This window comes from Rhinatrema bivittatum, chromosome 5 (assembly GCF_901001135.1).
Source record: "Rhinatrema bivittatum chromosome 5, aRhiBiv1.1, whole genome shotgun sequence".
Lineage (NCBI taxonomy): Eukaryota > Metazoa > Chordata > Amphibia > Gymnophiona > Rhinatrematidae > Rhinatrema > Rhinatrema bivittatum.
This window is the reverse complement of record NC_042619.1, coordinates 41,004,243-41,024,848: the sequence shown is the minus strand read 5'-3', so window position 1 is coordinate 41,024,848 and position 20,606 is coordinate 41,004,243. Positions and strand designations below refer to the sequence as shown.

General features: G+C 46.1%; 1 protein-coding gene across 5 annotated transcripts in view; it reads left to right on the top strand.

The window, feature by feature from the left end:
• PICALM (phosphatidylinositol binding clathrin assembly protein) overlaps positions 1-20,606 on the top strand; it is a 502,282-nt gene that overhangs the window by 195,191 nt on the left and 286,485 nt on the right. For all 5 annotated transcript variants that reach the window (XM_029602251.1, XM_029602252.1, XM_029602253.1 and 2 more), the window contains exon 6: positions 18,553-18,664. In XM_029602251.1, the coding sequence (XP_029458111.1) occupies positions 18,553-18,664 (112 nt within the window). The remainder of the gene's footprint in view (positions 1-18,552; positions 18,665-20,606) is intronic.

The following is a 20,606-nucleotide window of genomic DNA, read 5'->3' as shown; positions in this document are numbered from 1 at the left end:
TCACTCAAAACGACGGGTGCCTACGCCACTCCAATCTTAAAGCTTTGTCCCTGACAGCCTGGATGTTGAAAGGTTAATTCTTCAGCCACTTAACCTTTTGGAGCCAGTTTCCCGTGTCCTGATTGCTTCACGGAACCTTTCCACGAGAAAGTCTTACCTATACAAATGGAACAGGTTTGAGTCATGGTGTTCTTCTCAATCCCTTGATCCCTTTACCTGTTCCACCACAAAGTTTCTAGACTTTCTCTGGCACTTGTCAGGTCTAAAAACTTCCTCCATCAGAATGCATGTCAGTGTGGTAGCCGTCTTCCATAAAGGTGTCGGGGCTGTTCCCATTTCGGTACAACCCCTTGTAACATGATTTCTGAAGGGCTTGCTCCACCTCAAGCCTCCACTGCGCCTTCCGGCTCCTTCTTGGAACCTCAATCTGGTTTTGGGTCGGCTCATGAAACCACCAATTGAGGCTCTCCAATCCTGTGATCTTCGCTATCTCACATGGAAAGTGATTTTTCTTTTGGCAATCACATCTGTTCGCAGAGTTACAGGCCCTAGTTACCTATTTGCCTTACTCTAAACGTCTGCAGGACCGGGCAGTACGCCGCACTCATCCTAAGTTCTTACCTAAGGTAGTATCGGAGTTTCAGATTAATCAATCCATTTCCTAGCGTGTAGCAGATGGACTCAAAACAAATGAGTATAGTGTGCTCGTGCTAGCAGTTGGAGACGGATCTGACGTCAGCACGGGTACATATACCCCCACAGGAAGTGTAGCAAATCAGTAATTTCCATCTCCAAAGCAGTTTGGAGCTATCTCACGCTCGCTGAGCGTGTTTCCAAATTCTAGACTAAATTTATAGAAGAATCCTACTGAAGACGAGCCCCGCACTCCTGTGGTGATACCAGGCGGTCACTCACCCAGTTGAAGTTTCCCGAGCTGACTTCTGTGGTCCCTCGGAGGTAGGAGCCTTGGTCCGGTGGCCGGTTCGCGGCAGGGACCTAGCCCCCGAGTGAGAAGGGCTCGGGTGCGGCTTGGCCCCCGAGCGAGACGAGTTCGGGCGCGGCCTAGAGGCAGCCTCGGTCCCGGCGTGGACTTGGCCCTCGAGCAAGACGAGTTCGGGCGCGGTCTAGAGGCAGCGGGTGCACTTCCTTATGCGTGGCGGTGAAGGTACTCACCCTCTCCCCCCGCAGCCGGAGACCGCCCGGGTCGCAGCTGGGAAGCGCCGAAGACAAGGTAAGGCGTACATCTTTACTTGGTCTCCGAGGAAGTGTGGACTAACTGGGCCTGCCTACGAGGCAGCCCGCCAAGGAGGTCGCCATTTTGCCTGCCTACTCGCCTTCGCCAAATAAGGCTAAGCGCACGTTGCTAAGCGCCCGCGATAGGCGCACGTTGTTAGCGCACGCGATAGGCACACGTTGACTAAGCGCACATTGTAAGACGCCCATTCCTAGGCGCACATTGTATGCCGCCCGTTCCTAGGCGCACATTATATGACGCCCGTTCCTAGGCACACATATGACGCCCGTTCTAGGCGCATGCTGTTAAGCGCACTTGTTAGGCGCACATCATTGGGCGACACCGAATTTCAGGCGAATGGAGCATAAGAGAGCCCATGCGGCTGCAGAATCTGGCATGAAAGCTCTAAGCCTCTGCTCAGCATGCAACCTCAGAGCCACACAGAGCGAGGAAGCAGACTCACTGTGTGCCCAATGTGAGGAGGCCATGGGAGTTCCAGGACAGGACCGGTCCCAGCCCAGCGGTTCCTCAGGGAGCACATCGGACTTAGCAGGCCGCGGCGAGCAGCCAGGGAACCCGAGAAACCTGGTGCCCCTAAGGCCAGATCCGGTTTCGCTTTCCTGGGTGGAATTATTCAAGGGGATTCACGCCTTTGTCCAGATGCAGTCTGCTCCTCGAATGGGTCTTTCCGTCCCGGTTGATCAGGCCCCTGGACCCTCGAGACATAGGCGCGGCCACTCGCCACCTGACAGCCCCGATTATGGGGATTCGGATTGCTCCCAGGAAAGTGAGGAGCCCCCCGAGGAGGGTGAACTTCCCTTGGAGATAGAGCCATATCGGACCATGAGGTGCTTCTTTCGGAAAGAGGGTCTTTCAGGCCTGGTCTCACAATGCCTATCGGAACTGGCCATTCCGGGCCAGGATACCCCAGGGGACCCTAAAATGAACCCCCTGTTAGAGGGCCTGCGCCAACCGGCTCACCATTTTCCCCTCCTACAAGCAGCACAGCAGCTAATCGATCTGGAATGGAAGGCACCGGAGGCCTCATTCAAAGGGGGTCGGGCCTTAGCAGGCATGTACCCTCTGGATCCGGCGTCCAAGGAGCTGCTGGCATGCCCCAAGGTAGACGCCATAGTTAACGCAATAGTGAAGCACACCACCATTCCGGTTGAGGGTGGAGCGGCCCTCAAGGATACTCATGACCGCATGGACACCATTCTGAAACAAGCTTTTGAGGTAGCAGCCATGTCCCTACGAATCGCGACCTGCTGCACCGTGGTGACGCGCTCCTGTTTATCACAGGCGAGAAACAACACCCAGGGAGCAGACATGGAATCAGCTCTCGCATTTCTCACTGACGCAGCCTCCGACCTCGTCCGTACGGCAGCCAAGGGAGTGTCCTCCTCAGTGGCAGCCAGGAGACAGCTTTGGCTACGTAATTGGGCGGCCGACTCATCCTCCAAGACACGACTCACAAGAATGCCCTTTAAGGGTTCCCTACTGTTCAGCAGCGATCTCGAGAACTGGGCTACTAAATGGGGTGCCTCTCCATTATCCCGTCTACCAGAAGACAGGTCGAGGAGGAGCCAGCGGTCCTTTTCTAGACCTTCCAGAGGTAGAAATTCTCAGCGCTTCAACCCTTACAGGACTCGCTATCGAGCGCCTCGTTCCCAGGCCAGGAACCAGCCCTTTCGGGCTAAGCACAACAAGAAGACAATCGGCTCGGGTTCTGGCCCCGGCCGCAACCCACAATGACAATCAGCTGACCCATCCGGGGGTAGCAGCCTCTTCTACCGCAGGTGGGTCGAGATCACTTCGGACCAGTGGGTCCTCGCCATCATCCGAGAAGGATATTACCTGGATTTCCTTCGGCTTCCGCCGAACAAGTTTGTGGAATCTCCTTGTTCACCGCTCAAGGCAGCGGCACTAGAAGTGACCTTACAGAGGCTCCTGGCCCTAAAAGCCATAATCCCAGTACCTGCAGGAGAGAGAAATTCTGGGCATTATTCCATTTATTTCATAGTACCCAAAAAGGAGAGCACTTTCAGGCCCGTCCTGGACCTCAAGTCAGTCAACCAATACCTACGGGTCCCCAGCTTTCGCATGGAAACTCTACGGTCTGTCAAGAATTCAGTACAGCCAGGGGAGTTTCTCACCTCCCTAGATCTGTCGGAAGCCTATTTACATATCCCAATCCATCAGGATCACCAGCGCTATTTACGCTTCAGAGTCCTGAATCAGCACTTCCAGTTCCGAGCTTTACCCTTCTGGTTAGCCACCGCGCCGCGGATCTTTACCAAGGTCATAGTAATAGTGGCGGCGGCACTCAGAAAGGAAGGAATTCTCGTCCATCCCTACCTGGACGATTGGCTGATCAGGGCAAAGTCACTGGAGGAGAGCAACTGGGCAACCAACAGAGTTATAGCTCTTCTGGAAAGCCTCGGATGGGTAGTCAACATAAACAAGAGCTCCCTACAGCCGTCCCAGTCGCTGGAATACCTAGGGGTCCAATTTGACACCCAAGAAGACAAGGTCAGCCTGACCTCCAAGAGAAAGTCAAAACTCCAGTGTCATCTGCAGGTCCTGCTGAGCGCCAACCGGCCCACAGCTCGGGATTACCTACAGGTCCTCGGCCTCATGGCATCCACTCTGGAGGTGGTGCCATGGGCGCGGGCTCATATGAGACCGTTGCAACGCGCCCTGCTATCTCGATGGAGCCCACGATCACAGGACTACACCATACACCTATCTCTACTGGCCAGAGTGCGGTAGCAGTTACGGTGGTGGTTACAGCCTGGTCACATGAGCCGGGGGTCAAGAATGTCCTCCCCAACCTGGATCCTGCTCACCACAGATGCCAGCCTGAACGGATGGGGAGCACACTGCGAGGAACTCACCGCCCAAGGGCGGTGGACCAGAGAAGAGTCAAGGTGGAACATCAACCGACTAGAGGTACGGGCAGTCAGGCTAGCATGCCTGCGATTTGCCCACAGACTTCGCAACAGAGCGGTCAGAGTGATGTCTGACAGGGCGGAACCAGAAGCCAACAAGTGTCCGTAGAGATAACTCCCCTGATGATTTGGGCAGAAGCAAATCTCCAGGACATCTCCGCCGTCCACATCGCCGGGAAGGACAATACCACGGCAGACTTCCTCAGCAGAGAAAGCCTAAACCCGGGGGAATGGCAGCTGTCGCCCACAGCTTTTCAGATAATTGTGGATCAATGGGGGACGCCAGCCATGGACCTATTAGCGGACAGGTCCAACGCTCAGGTTCCCAGATATTTCAGCCACAGGCGGGATCCTCGAGCCCAGGGGATCGATGCCCTGGTACAGCCGTGGCCTCGGGATCCTGCTATATACGCCTTTCCTCCATGGCCCCTGCTGGGCGCCATTGTACACAGGATTCAGCGGCACCGAGGCCTGGTTCTTCTAGTGGCCCTGGACTGGCCAAGAAGACCCTGGTACGCAGACATGAGAAGACTACTGGCAGGGAACCCTCTACCTCTGCCTCCATACAGGGACCTGCTACGGCAAGGCCCCATCCTCCACGAGGATCCAGCTCAATTCTCTCTTACAGTCTGGCCATTGAGAGGGCTAGACTGAAGAAAAGAGGATACTCGGAGCCGGTAATAGATACACTTCTCCGAGCACGTAACTTCTCCACATCACTGACATATATCAGGATCTGGAGAGTTTTTGAAGCCTGGTGCGACTCACAGCACCAATTCGCATGCCACTAAGATTCCTATCATTTTGGACTTCCTACAAGATGGACTTCAGAAGGGTCTGTCCCTCAGCTCCATCAAGGTTCAGGTAGCAGCGCTGTCTTGCTACGGTCCCAGGAGTGATGGCAACACCATTGCCAAACACCCAGACGTTTCACGTTTCCTGAAAGGAGTCAAACACATTCGCCCGCCACTGAAGTGGCCAGTGCCCTTGTGGAACCTCAACCTAGTATTGAAATTTCTAGCGGGATCAGCCTTCAGGCCCCTTCGAGGCCTGTCTCTCCATTTGTTAACCTTGAAGATGGTGTTCTTGCTGGCTGTGTGTTCAGCACGCTGCATCTCAGAGCTATAAGCACTATCCTGCCGTGATCCATTTCTCAGAATCACTCCAGAGGCTATCCATCTTCGCACAGTTCCATCCTTTTTACCCAAAGTGGTCTCACACTTTCACCTCAACCAAACCATATCCTTGCCTACCACGGAAGTTTTGAAGAAGTCGGAAGAAGGTCGAATGCTACGCCATCTCGACATCGGCAGACTGTTGTCCAGATACCTGGAAATGTCACAAGCAGTCCTCGGGCAGCCTCCCGCCCAGTCCGGGAGTAGCTTTTGTACATCCCATTTGTTTTGAGTCCATCTGCTACACGCTAGGAAATGTTGAGATTACTTACCTGATAATCTCCTTTTCCTTAGTGTATGCAGATGGACTCAGCATCCCGCCCGGCTGCCGGTATACATGGGGATTCGCCGACTCACGGTAAGCCATGTTTTCTTATATAGGGCATCCACCCTGCCGGGTGTCGACGCCTTCCGGCTGAGTACAGTGGCGGTCTCTAGCTATCATCAATTGGTCAGGGTAATCCTGTTGATTAATCGATCGGTCAGTCACACATATATCCATAAAAGCTTTTGCAAGGAAGATTACTGATTTGCTACACTTCCTGTGGGGGTATATGTACCCATGCTGACGTCAGATCCATCTCCAACTGCTAGCACGAGCACACTATACCCATTTGTTTTGAGTCCATCTGCATACACTAAGGAAAAGGAGATTATCAGGTAAGTAATCTCAACATTATACTACATATCTTCTTTCCCAGGCCCCACTCCAATCCAGGAGAACAGGCTCTACATACCCTTGACTACAAATGGGCTTTAGCCTTCTATCTAGACCATACAGCTGCCCACAGGAAAATCACTCAATTGCTTGTCTCTTTCCATTCCATCAAATTGGGGCAGCCTGTGGGTAAGCAGACTCTCTCCTCCTGGTTAGTGGACTGCATATCCTTTTGCTATCAGCAAGCAGGCATTCCACTTCAAGACCATGTTAAAGCATACTCCGTGAGGGCAATGGCGACTTCACTAGCACACCTACGCTCGGTGCCGCTTCCTGACATTTGTAGGGCTGCTACCTGGAGTTCTCTTCATACCTTTACAGCCCATTATTGCTTAGACAAGGCCGGAAGACAAGATTCCATCTTTGGCCAGTCTGTCTTGCGCAACCTTTTTACAACTTGATGTACCAACACCCTTCCGCCTGCCCGTTAGGGTTCAGGATGCCCTCTACCAAATTCCACCCCAGTCCATGTGCCTATTGCACATCTTAAGTACATTTGGTGCATTTCTCGGACATCCTCAGCTCGGTACTCACCCATATGTGAGGACTACCATCCTGCTTGTCCTGTGAGAAAGCAAATGTTGCTTACCTGTAACTGGTGTTCTCACAGGACAGCAGGATATTAGTCCTCATGAAACCCGCCCGCCGCCCCGCAGTGTTCGGTTCGTTACGTTTTCTTATTTTATTTTTCGGCACTTCCTGTAGCTTTAAACAAGACTGAAGGGGGACCCCTGCTGGCTGCAGGTTTAGTGCCATGCTGGGCATGCCCAGTAGGAGCCAGTCAAAGTTCTAGAAACTTTGACAAAAGTGTTCCGTGATTGGGCTCCATCCTGTGATGTCACCCGTATGTGAGCACTAACATTCTGCTTTCCTTTGAGAACACCTGTTACAGGTAAGCAACATTTGCTTTTTCCTACATGAGTGGGGTAAATAGAGTGTTTGTGGTATGAAAAAACACCCGGCATGCGGTTGATGACCGGCGGTCACCGTGCGGCGAAAAGTCATGAATTGACCACAAAGTTGAAGAAAGGTAAGAAACAACCTACCACACTGAGGAAGCACAGACCACGAAGGGGGACCTGAAGAGAAATTTGGAAAAACTCAAACTATTGAGCGAGAACAAGAAAACTGAGAGCTCCACAAACCGCGAGGCAACTGCACCACGGAAAAGAAGAGATTGAAGGGGGGACCTTGCGAGGATGCGCGGATAGCAGCATGCTGGGCATGCTCAGTGTTCTAGTCAAAGCTTCTAGAAACTTTGACAAAAGTTTTCTGTGCCGGGCTCCATTGGATGATGTCATCCACATGTGAGAACTGCCATCCTGCCCTGGGCAGGAAGGTCCTCACTATCATCCGTCAGAGGTACCATCTAAACTTCAGTCAGCTCCTGGAGACCTCTCCCCCATGTCCATCATGGGGTTTGTCTGCCCATCAGGTCATACTTCAGACAGAACTTGCTGCCCTCCTCGTGGCGGGCATGGTTCAACCAGTCCCTTGCCTTCAGCGAGGCTGAGGGTTCTATTCGAGGTATTTCCTCATTCCAAAGAAGAATGGTGGCTTGCGCTCCATTCTCGACCTCTGGGCGTTGAACAAGTTTCTCATAAGAGAAAAGTTCAAGATGGTCTCTCTGGGCACGTTGCTTCTGCTCCTCAGAGGAGGAGACTGGCTTTGTTCCCTTGATCTCAAGGAGGCTTATGTGTATATTGCTAATTTCCCCAGCCACCGGAATTACCTCACTTTGTGTTGGGGAAAGCATATTACCAGTACAAAGTGTTGCCCTTCAGGCTGGCATCGGCCCCCTACATTTTTACCAAATGCCTAGCGTGGTGGCAACCTACCTCAGGCGTCTCTCAGGGGACATGTTCCCCTACCTGGATGACTGGTTGCTCAAGAGCGATTCCCGCTCAAGAGCCTTGCATGCTCTGTCCCTGACGGTGCAGATGCTGCAGGCTTTTGGAGTTTATCAACTTCCCCAAGTCTCATCTCTGCCCATCTTCTCAGCTGGATTTCATAGGCGCCAGACTGGTCACGGCACAGGAAAAAGCTTTTTTGCCCAGGGACCGAGCAATTGCACTTGCCTCACTGGCTACCCTTAGCTGGAGGGTACCAGCCTGCCTTCTGCTCCGCCTGCTGGGCCACATGGCGGCCTCCGTCCATGTATCTCCCCTGGCTTGCCTCTTCATGAGGGCGGCCCAGTGGACCTTGCAATCCCAATGGCGACAGGCCTCCCAGGATCTCGAGGCTCCTATTGCAGTCATGAACCCTCTGAAAGTGTCTCAATCCTGGTGGGAAGATCTTTCCAACCTGGAAAAAGGACTTCCCTTCCAGACCTCTCTGCCCCAGGTGATTCTTCTACCGATGCTTCCCCTCAGGGCTGGGGAGCCCATGTGAACGATATCCACATGCAAGGTCTCTGGACTGCCTCCGAAGCCTGCTTATAGATAAACTTCCTGGAGCTTTGGGCAATCTGGTATCCCTTGTAGGCGTTCAGGGACCAGTTGTCATTCAAGGAAGTTGTGATTCGGACGGATAACCAAGTTGAGATGTGGTATATCAACAAACAGGGAGGCATGGGCTCATTCCTTCTGTGCCTAGAGGCAGTGCAAGTGTGGACTTAGGCCCTCTTGCAGGGAATATGTCTGCATGCCACGTACCTGCCAGGTCATCTGAATGTCCTGGCGGATCACGTAAGTCACTCCTTTCAGTCTCACTGCTGGGGCATGCCGGATGAGGACCTCTTTGCACCCCTCACAACCACAAGGTGAGCAAGTTCTGCTCCCTGTTGGGTGACGGGCATCCAGCCTGTGATGCCTTCTCCCTCCACTGGCGGAGAGGCCTGCTATATGTATATCCCCCTTGCCACTCCTGCTGAAGACACTGCTGAAGCTTCAACAGGATGGTGGGACCATGATCCTGGTGGCACCCTACTGGCTACGTCAAGTCTGGTTCCCACTTCTTCAAGACTTGTTGGTGCGTTCCACGTCTGGGCTGGGATGGCACCAGATATCTCTCGAATCAGGACACCCTGTGCCATTCGAACCTCTGGGAGTTGGCCCTAACGGCTTGGATGTTGAGTGCACAGCCTCTGGTGCTCTCGGACTGCGTCTCCCAGGTACTGGTAGTGACCTGAAAACCCTCCACCAGAAAGTCCTACAGCTTGAAGTGGAAAAGATTTTTCATCTGGTGTGCAGGGCATGGCTTGGATCCCTTCTCCTGCCCCCTCCCTCAGCTGTTGGACTATCTGTGGCTCTGAAGCCCAGACCTCTGAAGCCCAGACCTCTCAGAGTCTGGGCTTCAGATCAGCTCGGTCAGGGCCCACCTGAGTGCAGTCAGTGCATACTATCGGGGTGTCGCTGGCATGCCGGTTTCCGCACAACCTTTGGTAGGTCAGTTCATGAGGGGGCCGCCTCCAGTTGAAGCCCCCCTCTTCAGTCTCATTTCGCAGCCTGGGACCTCAACGTTGTCCTGTCGTAGCTCATGCGACCTGAAGTTCCTCACCTGGAAAAATTTGTTCCTGATGATGATTACTTCAGCTTGTAGAGTCAGTGAACTTCAAGCTCTGGTGACCTACCCATGTGGTGTTATGTACACATCCAAAGTTCCTGCCCACCTTCTTCCCCAGGCCTCATTCCCACTCGGGGGAGCAAGCCCTTCATACCTTGGACTGCAAAAGGGCCTTGGCTTTCTTTCTGGATTATACAGCAAGCCACAAACAGTCCACCCAGCTCTTTGTATCTTTTGATTCCAACAGACTGGGAAGGGCAGTGGCTAAGCAGACCCTGACGAACTGGTTGGCAGATTACATTGCCTTTCGCTATCAGCAGGCAGGCCTCCCGCTAGCCAGCAGAGTAAAGGCTTACTCTGTGTGGGCTATGGCGATGTCTGTGGCTCATTTGCGTGCAGAGCCATACCATGGAGTTCCCTTCACATGTTTGCAGCTCATTACTGCTTGGACAAGGACGGGCGCCAGGACAGTGCCTTTGGTCAATCCAACCTGTTCCAGACCTGAACCCAAACTTCTGTCTGTGCTTCTGTAGGAACCAGTCCTCAGCCGACCCACAGCATTGCAATTGTTGTGCTTGTTGGCATCTTGTTCAATCGCTGTTGGCCTCTTATGTTAGAGAGGACAGTCTGGAACTTGGTACTCACCCACATGTGAGGACTACCATCCTGCTTGTCCTAGGAGAAAGCGCAGTTGCTTACCTGTAACAGGTATTCTAGGACAGCAGGATGTTAGTCCTCAGGAATCCTGCCCACCTCCTCATGGAGTTGGGTTCTCCTTTTGGTTTGTTTTATTTTTTCACTCATATTTTTCTTCTATATTACGAGTCTAAAGGGGGGACCTCGTGTGGACGCTTGGATAGTAGCATGCTGGGCATGCTCGGTGTGCTAGTCAAAGCTTCTAGAAACTTTGACAAAAGTTTTCCGTGCCGGGCTCCATCAGATGATGTCACCCACATATGAGGACTAATATCCTGCTGTCCTAGGAGAATACTTGTTAGAGGTAAGCAACTGCCCTCTTCATAGTCTTTGAATCATATTAGATTCCCAACTAACTTTTAAATCACAGATCGGTCAACTGGCAAAAATGGCTTTCTGTAAACTGGAAATGTTAAGGCCATTAAGATCTTACCTTTCATCTGATATGTTTCAAAAAGTACATCAGTCCCAAAGCTTGCATTGGTATTTTCCAAAAAGGACACTTAGATCTTTAGAAGCCTGTTTACCATGAGTTCACAGTTCACAGTGTTACATGTATGAACAAACCATGGTAGGGCTTTTTTATTCGTTGCCCCTACTCTGTGGAATGTTTCCAAAACAGCTAAAAAAAAAAAAAAAAGGAATAAAAAGGAATAAAAAGGAATTTAGACAACAAAGTAAAGCTATGCTATAAAAAGAAGCTTTTGAAACTTGATTTATTTATTGTTTATTATGTTGCAACAATTCTTATATATGTAAGTTTATCTGCACTGAGCAGAATCCTTTTGGAAGAGGCAGAATCTAAGTGGTGTTCTTATTTTCCAATTAAGTCTTGACTCCATCTTGTATTCTTTATTTCTCTGTGTGACCTTGAAGTTTTTAGGCTACTTTTAATCAGACTAGGGGGAAGTGGGGTGCTACCTAACTACCCAGAGACCTGTAATTTCTTCTTTTTGCTTATGCTTATATAAGCAGTACTGTCTTATCTTTTCTGGCAGAATATTCAGTACTTTCCAAGCTAGCTACGTGCTAACTTTCTACTATAAAAATGAAGTACTGTATAAGTTTTTTCTCTCTAACATCCTCATTCGCCATTCTACAACATACGTCACCATTTTGTCAGTCATATTTTCACACAGGAAAGGGGACCTATCTATCTCTATCGTCTACATCTAACTGCAAAAGGAAGACTGCTTAACACAAGTTTTACAATGAATTCAAGCAAACAGAAAGCTGCATTCTATAACTATAAATTAAACCTTCACATGCTATATCGAAATGATTTCTGCAGGACTTTCCTTTATCACTAATCAGTAGGAAATGTCAATTTTATCTTTAACACAAAAAACCGCCCAAAAACTATTGTATTCCAGAAACCCTCACAAAGTGCAACACACTCACAAAAACAGTAGGTTTCACTGGTCAAAATTTTTACTTTTCAATTGTAACTCATTTTTTGGATATTAGTTTTGTTTATATATTTCAAAATTTTTCTTAAAACCAAACCGACTGAAGCTGGCTCACTATCCGATGAAATAACTATACGTAAGAACATAAGAAAATGCCATACTGGGTCAGACCAAGGGTCCATCAAGCCCAGCATCCTGTTTCCAACAGTGGCCAATCCAGGCCATAAGAACCTGGCAAGTACCCAAAAACTAAGTCTATTCCATGTTACCATTGCTAATGGCAGTGGCTATTCTCTAAGTGAACTTAATAGCAGGTAATGGACTTCTCCTCCAAGAACTTATCCAATCCTTTTCTAAACACAGCTATACTAACTACACTAACCACATCCTCTGGCAACAAATTCCAGAGTTTAATTGTGCGTTGAGTAAAAAAGAACTTTCTCCGATTAGTTTTAAATGTGCCCCATGCTAACTTCATGGAGTGCCCCCTAGTCTTTCTACTATCCGAAAGAATAAATAACAGATTCACATCTACCCATTCTAGACCTCTCATGATTTTAAACACCTCTATCATATCCCCCCTCAGCCGTCTCCTTTCCAAGCTGAAAAGTCCTAACCTCTTTAGTCTTTCCTCATAGGGGAGCTGTTCCATTCCCCTTATCATTTTGGTCACCCTTCTCTGTACCTTCTCCATTACAATTATATCTTTTTTGAGAATCGGCGACCAGAATTGTACACAGTATTCAAGGTGCGGTCTCACCATGGAGCGATACAGAGGCATTATGACATTTTCCGTTTTATTCACCATTCCCTTTCTAATCATTCCCAACATTCTCTTTGCTTTTTTGACTGTCGCAGCACACTGTACCGACGATTTCAATGTGTTATCCACTATGATGCCTAGATCTCTTTCTTGGGTTGTAGCACCTAATATGGAGCCCAACATTGTGTAATTATAGCATGGGTTATTTTTCCCTATATGCATCACCTTGCACTTATCCACATTAAATTTCATCTGCCATTTGGATGCCCAATTTTCCAGTCTCACAAGGTCTTCCTGCAATTTATCACAATCTGCTTGTGATTTAACTACATGGGGATAGTGAGCCAGCTAATATCCAAAAAATGAGTCAATAATTAAATAAAGAAAATGGACCATAAACCAGAATGAGTTTGATTGAAATGCAAACTCATAGAGTGTGGGTCCTACAACCAATACATCAGTATTGCTATATATGTGGTTACAATTGAAAAGTAAAAATTTTGACCAGTGAAACCTACTGTTTTTGTGAGTGTGTTGCAATATTATCTTTAAACCATAAAGGAGAATCTCCCTAGGCAGGTGATCAGGTTCTGGTCTCTACCTGTAAATGTGAGCTATCTCTGCCAGATTTTTCTGAGCTTTAGAGAACAAGATAAACTTGGAGCCAGACCCCAGGAGAAAGAGGTTGCTGTAGTTATGAGGACTTGAAGAGGTAAGGTGGAAAAGGGTGGAGGAAGAGCAAGGTCTCATCCAGGGATAGGGTTGACAATACCTGGTTTCGCATGATCCCTAAGGATTCCCTTAACCAGGGCCGAGGATGCTGTGCCAGTGACAAATTAGTTCATTGGCCCATTGGTTCAGGAGGGAAAAACCTGATTATTGCCTTTTCCCTATTTGGCAATAAGTAAAAAAAAATTTAGAAAGAAAAGAATAAAGGGACAGGAACTCAAAACAGCTGCTAACACAGGGTATACTTCTGTCAGCCATATCGAGTTTCTGCATTTTTTATTTTTCCTATTTTATCAGCTTTGAAGAATACAAGTTTACTATGCTAAATCTTCGAGTTTTGATTGAGACTTTTAAATCATGACTATTTATTTTTATTTTCTGCTTGCATTCTGCCCTTTCCAAAAGAATAATAAATGGGGCAGAAAATAACAAATGAATATAAAATTATATAAATTATAAAAACAGTAAACTATATCAGAACCTATAATGATGCAAAAATATATAGACTAATAAAAAATTAATCTTTAACAAAGACTGTAAAATATAAATAAATCTTAAGAGATCTAGATGCAGTACTACTACTATAAGCGTCTTCAAAGGCTGCTACAAAAAGACTTCAAAACTATTGAGAGTAACAAACTTCTGATGGTAAAGTTAGCTTTGCTATCAATTTTATGTTTGTTTAAACTTTTGATTAATTTTCAACATCTCAAAAAAACAGAATATCAACATTCAATGGACAGGGTACACTGGTTGACTCTTCCCAATGCCCTGTATATATAACACAATAATATCCCACCCTTCCTCCCCACTAGATCCATCAGGGATTGACACTCTCAATGTTATCTTTAGCATTAGTACTCATATACTGAATATGGTAAGCATCTTCACATCAATAATCATTGAGGATTAAACTTCTCGGTCTATGTGGTAATGATTGTACACATTCCAAATCTGTAAAAAGACCTTTTCTCCTATGGAGATACCATCAATTTTGGAAGAGACTTCCTACCTTAAATGTGCTGCTGTATCTTCTCCCATCCACTCATTAAATTTCTTTTGGAATTTAGCACTAGGTCCTGGTTTATTAAAGAATTTCCTATAAACATAAAATGGGAGCAAAAGCATGATAAATCAGGCCCCTGTACAATAAATAAGTTCAAACAAAATTGGGATGAAGGGTGGTTTTTGTATGGTACTTCGTTACGTTTTTAACGATGCCTTAAGGAAGGGTTATGTCAGCTTATTAATTTGGAAGCCTTATATTAGATTATTGAGGTACTAATGTGTGCCAAACAAAGGCATTCATATCTAATGATCATGAGACAGGGCAGAAGCCAAAGCCAGAGGACTGTTAGGGTGTTTAAGGAGAGGCGCAACCAGTATAAAGGTGATGATGCCTTTGTAGAGTTCACTGGTGAGACCTCACCTGAGTATTGTCCAGTTTAGGGGGGGTTGTACCTCTGGAAGGATGCAGACAGAATGGAAGTGCACCATAGAAGAGCTAGCAAAATGGTAGATGGTTTGCACCAAAAGCCTTGTGAGATGAGATTTAGACTTTATATATATATATATATATATATATATATATATATATATCTATAGTGAAAAATAGAAAAATGAACTCTAATGATAGAAACGCTTCTTAATAAAGCCAGTTATGCTGATGATCTTATATTAGAAAAGTCTTTATTTAAAAAAAAAACAAAACAAAATAATTCCTTAAACAATGTAATAAATGAAACCTTAAAATAGCGGTACAAGCTAAAAAATACCTTAATTATAAATATCCCAAAGATTTTAGGTGTACTTGCTTCTTTATTTATGGTATTGCAAACTGTTATTAAAAAAAAAAAAAAAAGTCCAACAAGGTGATCCAATCCACACCTGATAAGTCTTATCAGCAAACGTTTCAGGCTCTACTGCAATCATGATTGTATTTCCTTAGTGGTAGCTAGGCTCTGGCGATATGTCTCTACTCGTATGTCTCACCTCAACAAAGGACCTCTATTTTGCCCTCCACAGGCTTCTTCAGGTAGGAGAGATAAATGTGCAGGTGGACCATTGCAACATTGTGATAGCAAAACTTGAAAATGAGACAAACTTGCACAAATCAATGGATAACAATTTTGTATGTTATATTGTACACTGTTCTGAGCCTTCCTTCCTCTGGAGATCTGAACAGGAAAGCTACAGCAAGGCTGTGTATCTATAAAAATATATAAAATGTGGGTGTATCTGTATCACTCTGGAGGAGAAAAGAGATTGGGAGGGTGAATATGATAGAAATTCAAATACCTCAGTATAAATAATGTGCAAGAAGCAAATGCTCTTTGGAGAGGTAATTCTTAAAAGGTCATGATATGGGGCTCAGAGAGCTAGATTGCATAGAAATGTAAGAAAATATTTCTTCACAGAAAGGGTGATGATCACTTGGAATAGTCTCCCAGTGGAGGTTGTGGAGAGAACAGTAACAGAATTCTAGAAGTCATGGGATAAGTACAATCCTAACATCGATTTTAAAAGCATTGCTCGTGCAAAAATGACCACATACACACGTATGTGGGCCATGCGCAAGCAATGCGGATTTTAAAAAGCCACAAAATATGCGTGTATGTACCTATGTGCAGGTGAGGAATAAAGGGGTAGAGTATGGGCGTTCTGGGGCAGGGACAGGGCCAAGACATGGGTGTGTAACTCCAAATTTAAAAAATGAAACCCTCAGTATGCATATTAGATCAGTGGTTTTCTGCTGGTGTGTCGGGATACACTGGTGTTCACGAGGTCCTGGGTGGTGTGTCGCAGGGCCAGCAGATGGCTGCCTCCTTATCAGCCTGGGTGGGAGTTGATTGACTTCTCTTACATTGGGCCTGATGGGAGGCTCCTCTCACTTCCTTGCTTCTTTCTGGCCCAGTGGGAGGCTGTTTCCTCCTTCACCCAGATCAGAGCGAGACATTTCCAGCTCCTGTTCTGGGCCTGATGGGATGCACACTTTATCTTCCCCTGCTGAGTCTGGGAGTGATGCTGCTGCTGATCACTTCACTCTGTGGAGGGTGGGGGAAAGGAGGTTGCGGATGCTGGGAAGATGAAGGTAGAACAGAGAGGGAGTGTGGGGGCTGCTGAGCAGGAAGGGGTAGGAAATAGGGGGTCAGGGTAGCTGGGCAGGCAGGGAAATGGGATGAAGGGGATAGGGAGAGAGGGGAGCACAGGGAAGAGGATGTGGGGAGTCAGGAATGCGGGGCAGGGATATGACTGTGAGTGGATGATTGAAAGGGAGTAATTGGGGGAAAAGTGAAGGATGATGGAGACATGGAAGGGGAGTGATGAGGTGCAAGAGCCATAATATGTCAGTTTTGGGAATGTGCATTTCTTCTGTTTTTGTACTTTGCTTATTGTAAGTATTTCTGTTCCTAGCTCTCCAGTTTTGCACTGCTTACAGAGTGGCTTTTAGAGATTTCCATTTCAGTTTGTCTCCACATTTCTAATTTGTGGTCTTTTATTCTGTATTTGGTGAAGGTTGAATTTGTATGTGTGACTGAAGTAAGATATTTTACTAGTAGGTAGGGATTTGGATCACTCTTTGTTATTTTTTCATTCTCAATAGGACATGCATTGGTGCTGCACTGCTGCCTTTTCATAGGAAGGGCTATTGCTGTTAGAGTTCTTGAAATTAGTATTGTAATGGTATGGAAGGTTTGCTACATGTACTGAAGTTTTTTTTTTCTTCTTTCAGGTTTTGTGTTTTACAATGCGCCTGGTAGTAAGGGAGTTTTTGTGTTTCTGCTACTGAGAGAGCACCAAAATCAGAATATCTTTTTTATTTAGCGAGGTGTATTTGAAATATCCTAGTTCTTCTCTGTATCCATTGTTTTTGGGGGGGCGGGGGGGGGGGGGTGCAGGTTTCTGTGAATGCAGAGCATATGTTTACATTTAGCCTTGTGATGGTCAAGTGTTCAGTGTGTCACACCTGTAGACATAATCTGCCAGGTATGTCTCAATAGAAAAACTTTGAGAACCACTGCTCTAGATATCCTTGTAACTTGATTGTTGCACCTAATGCAGTGCAAATCTGTAGATCTCAAGTTTTAAGGCTTATAGGAAAGGGGGGGGGGGGGGGCCGGGCCAACTGGGCAAGTGTTCAGGATGAAGAGCTAGATGGTCTGAAAGACCTCGCTGTTAATTGGACAAACTGGTGGACTAATTGGAAAACTGGGAATGTGTCTCATGCGAGCATGTGTTAAAATTCGCTGAAACGTGCACTTAAAAGCTGACGTCCTATTGAAGATGTGCACTAGCTGTGCTCGAGTAACCTCTTATTAGCTTACTTGCGTAGGGTTAGTGCATTTTAAGGCATACAGACAAGTGTGTGCACGAGTAAAAATACTAGTGTATCCTTGCTCACGCAATATGTGCATATAAGAGCACACGTGTGCTCGTTTTCAAATCAACCTCTTAGTTGTAAAGAAGGAAGACTGAGATAAACTGGGGGTTCTGTGGCAATACAACAGGAATTGAATCGTACAGACTATAGATGGATCTTGCTGTCCTTATCCGCTGTCTCATTCTGTTTTTATGTTTCTATATCAGTCTGATTGCCTCTTTTCTCTCTGTGCTTATGCCTTCATTTTTTCTATGTACAGATATTTTCTTACATTCCTAGATTTTATAAATAAATTGTGCATTTTCATTATGTTGCTATCACCTGTTTTTAAAATGTTGTTTTGCATTCTACGTCTGTCTGTGTGATACCTGCATCAGTTACTAATGCAGACAAATGCAGCAATGGGCCATGATTTACTTTGATTCATAATGGCTAATGTGAATGAATAGAAGCAGCTTTGGACCACTTTAAACATCATGGTCTTTTCAGTGAAACAAACAATCATTATGATCCCTTTTCATTCTAATTTTTATTCAGCTTTATGTGATCTGTGTTTTACAAAGTGCAAAATACAATAAAATTGTGTTAAAGGTAACTATAATCTTTGAAGATTTGTCTTGTGAGACCAAGTTTTATTTATTTTTATGGTTATTCACTGTTGGTTCTTGTTCAAAGTATGGACACACATCGAAGTGAAACTTTCTGTTGAATACAGGGGATGATCTGTAATATTTCTTCTTGATTTTTTTTCTTTTTGATTTCTTCTTTCATCAAACCAACCAGTAGCGCATTGTCAATATGTTTCTCATATGGGTTGTGTAATTTACAACTTAAAGAAGGTGCTTTGCTTCTGTCTTTACATGATTTGTAGGTACATGTCTCTGGATGTCTGGAGACAGTTCTTGCTTCTATAGTTTGTTTTTCTTTGTATTAAAATACTGATTTATAATTTAATATGTTAACCTAACCTTCCTATTTTCTAATTTTATCAGGTCAATGCCAATGAGCTTACCAATGGTGTAATTAATGCTGCCTTTATGCTCCTGTTCAAAGATGCCATTAGACTGTTTGCAGCGTACAATGAAGGAATAATTAATCTGTTGGGTAAATATGTTTTTATTGTGTAACTAACTTATACAGGTCTGTTTTGGTTTTAGTGATTAAAAAGATTACATAAAGTTTACTGAAAATACAAACACTAAATAAATAAAAAAGCATCTCCAAGTAGGACCTCCTTGTATCTTGTTTGCACACATTTTATGAGTCTAGACTAGAGGAATTGTCTGTGATGGCTTTATTCTTAAATATTTTATGGAACTACTACCTTTCTTTGTTATTAATGTGTAGCTATTAGCTGTTTTCCTTTGGGTACATTTTATTTTCCTTTGTAAAAACTAAATTAGTCTAAAAATGTTCATTTCTTTAAACATGACGTGATCACCTAGTCATATTGATAGGTGACATCAGATGGCATTGACATGGAAAATATTTCAAGAGCTTGATAGAAAAACCAGGGAGTCCCTCTGGATGTGTGACCATTCTTGCATTCTTCAGCTTATTGCTGCAGTATTCTTGCTGTATTGCTTCAAAAAGGGTGCCATAGTATTTTCTCTTCCCTCTAATGGGCTGATGCAAAAATCTGAGCATTAAAACTGTGTGCTGACATTTAGTGTACAGTTTAACACACAAGCTAATTTTTTTAAATTCCCGACACAGTAAGCTAATGTTATGCTAATGCATTGGGAGTTAAAAGAAATAAAAATCTCTCAAACAAAATGTATGCACAGGAAAAAGAGTTTCTTCACATCCAGTCAGATGAATCTGCTGGTAGAGGCACATGGAGACTGAGAAAACCGGCGTCACAGTATATATGCCTCTGCAGTGACATCAGCCTGCCAGTATTCTCTGTCGCCAGCAGAAGGTGGACGTGCATCTCCCCACTGGGGATTGCTTCATTGTAAAGAAAAAGAGAATTAAGGAAATAAATTTGCCCTGCTCTCTTGTTGAAATACCAAATGGTCCCTCCCACAGTTGAGAATTCCTGGTCTGTGGTCCCTCAGACGAAGTGCCTTGATTCGTTAGCTGATTTTTCAGCCGGCGTGGACTTAGCTGCTTAAGCTGCTGAAAGGCAGTGGGTGCAGGAAGCCGAGCACAGTGGTGATGGCACATGCCCTGTCCCCTAGCAGCCGGAGATAGTCTCTGTACTCAGCCAGTTAAGGCGGTAAGTTTAAAAAAAAATTATACAGAGACTTAGGAGATTTTTTGTTGTGTAGGGCTTCCTCCTTCCCTGGTCTCCATGCTCGGTGCGCTGGTCCAACATTAGTCCCGCTCCCTGGGAGGTTGAGGGACATGGGAAGCCTGGTGGGTTGAGCAGCCTCCAAGACTTTTCATGGCACGCCATGCGGTAGGCTGCAATGGCATTTTGCATGCTTTCTAAGGCTGCCCTCTACTGTATTATCTGTCTGGTGTGTGCATCTAGATGTGCGTCCAGGCTGTGTGCCCAGTTAAGCATCACCGTAGTGGCCGCATGCTTACCTCTGCGCACAAGTGGTACGATGTGCTTATTTTTTGGGCACCTAGGTGTGTGCTCCTAAGTTTTGGATGCATAATTTTTTGGGCGCCTAGGTTGAGCATGCATTAAAAAAAAAAAACCCGCACATCTCTGGCCACTGCTCAGCGCTCTGTCAGTCATAATAGCTTCTGTACCTAAGAAGCCTAAACGTTTATCTCTTTGCACTGCTTGTCATATTCTGGCATCTCATCCAGAAGTGCCTGCTAATTTGAGCCAATGCTGTTTGGAGGCTCAGGGAGAAATGTGTTTTGATTTTGCGAAGTCTGATTCTTCTCAGCTGGATGGGGGTGCCTGAGTTTGGAACTTCCCTTACTGGTTCCTCAGCAGGGGAAGGTAGCTCAGTGAGTACACCTCAGGTACCTCCTGGTCTGGATACTTCTACTTTTTCATGGGTTGAATTTTTCCAGGGGTTGCAATCCTTTCTCCAGGTGCAGTTCTCAGCCCTATCCAATGCTCCTAGAGCAGAGGAGCAAG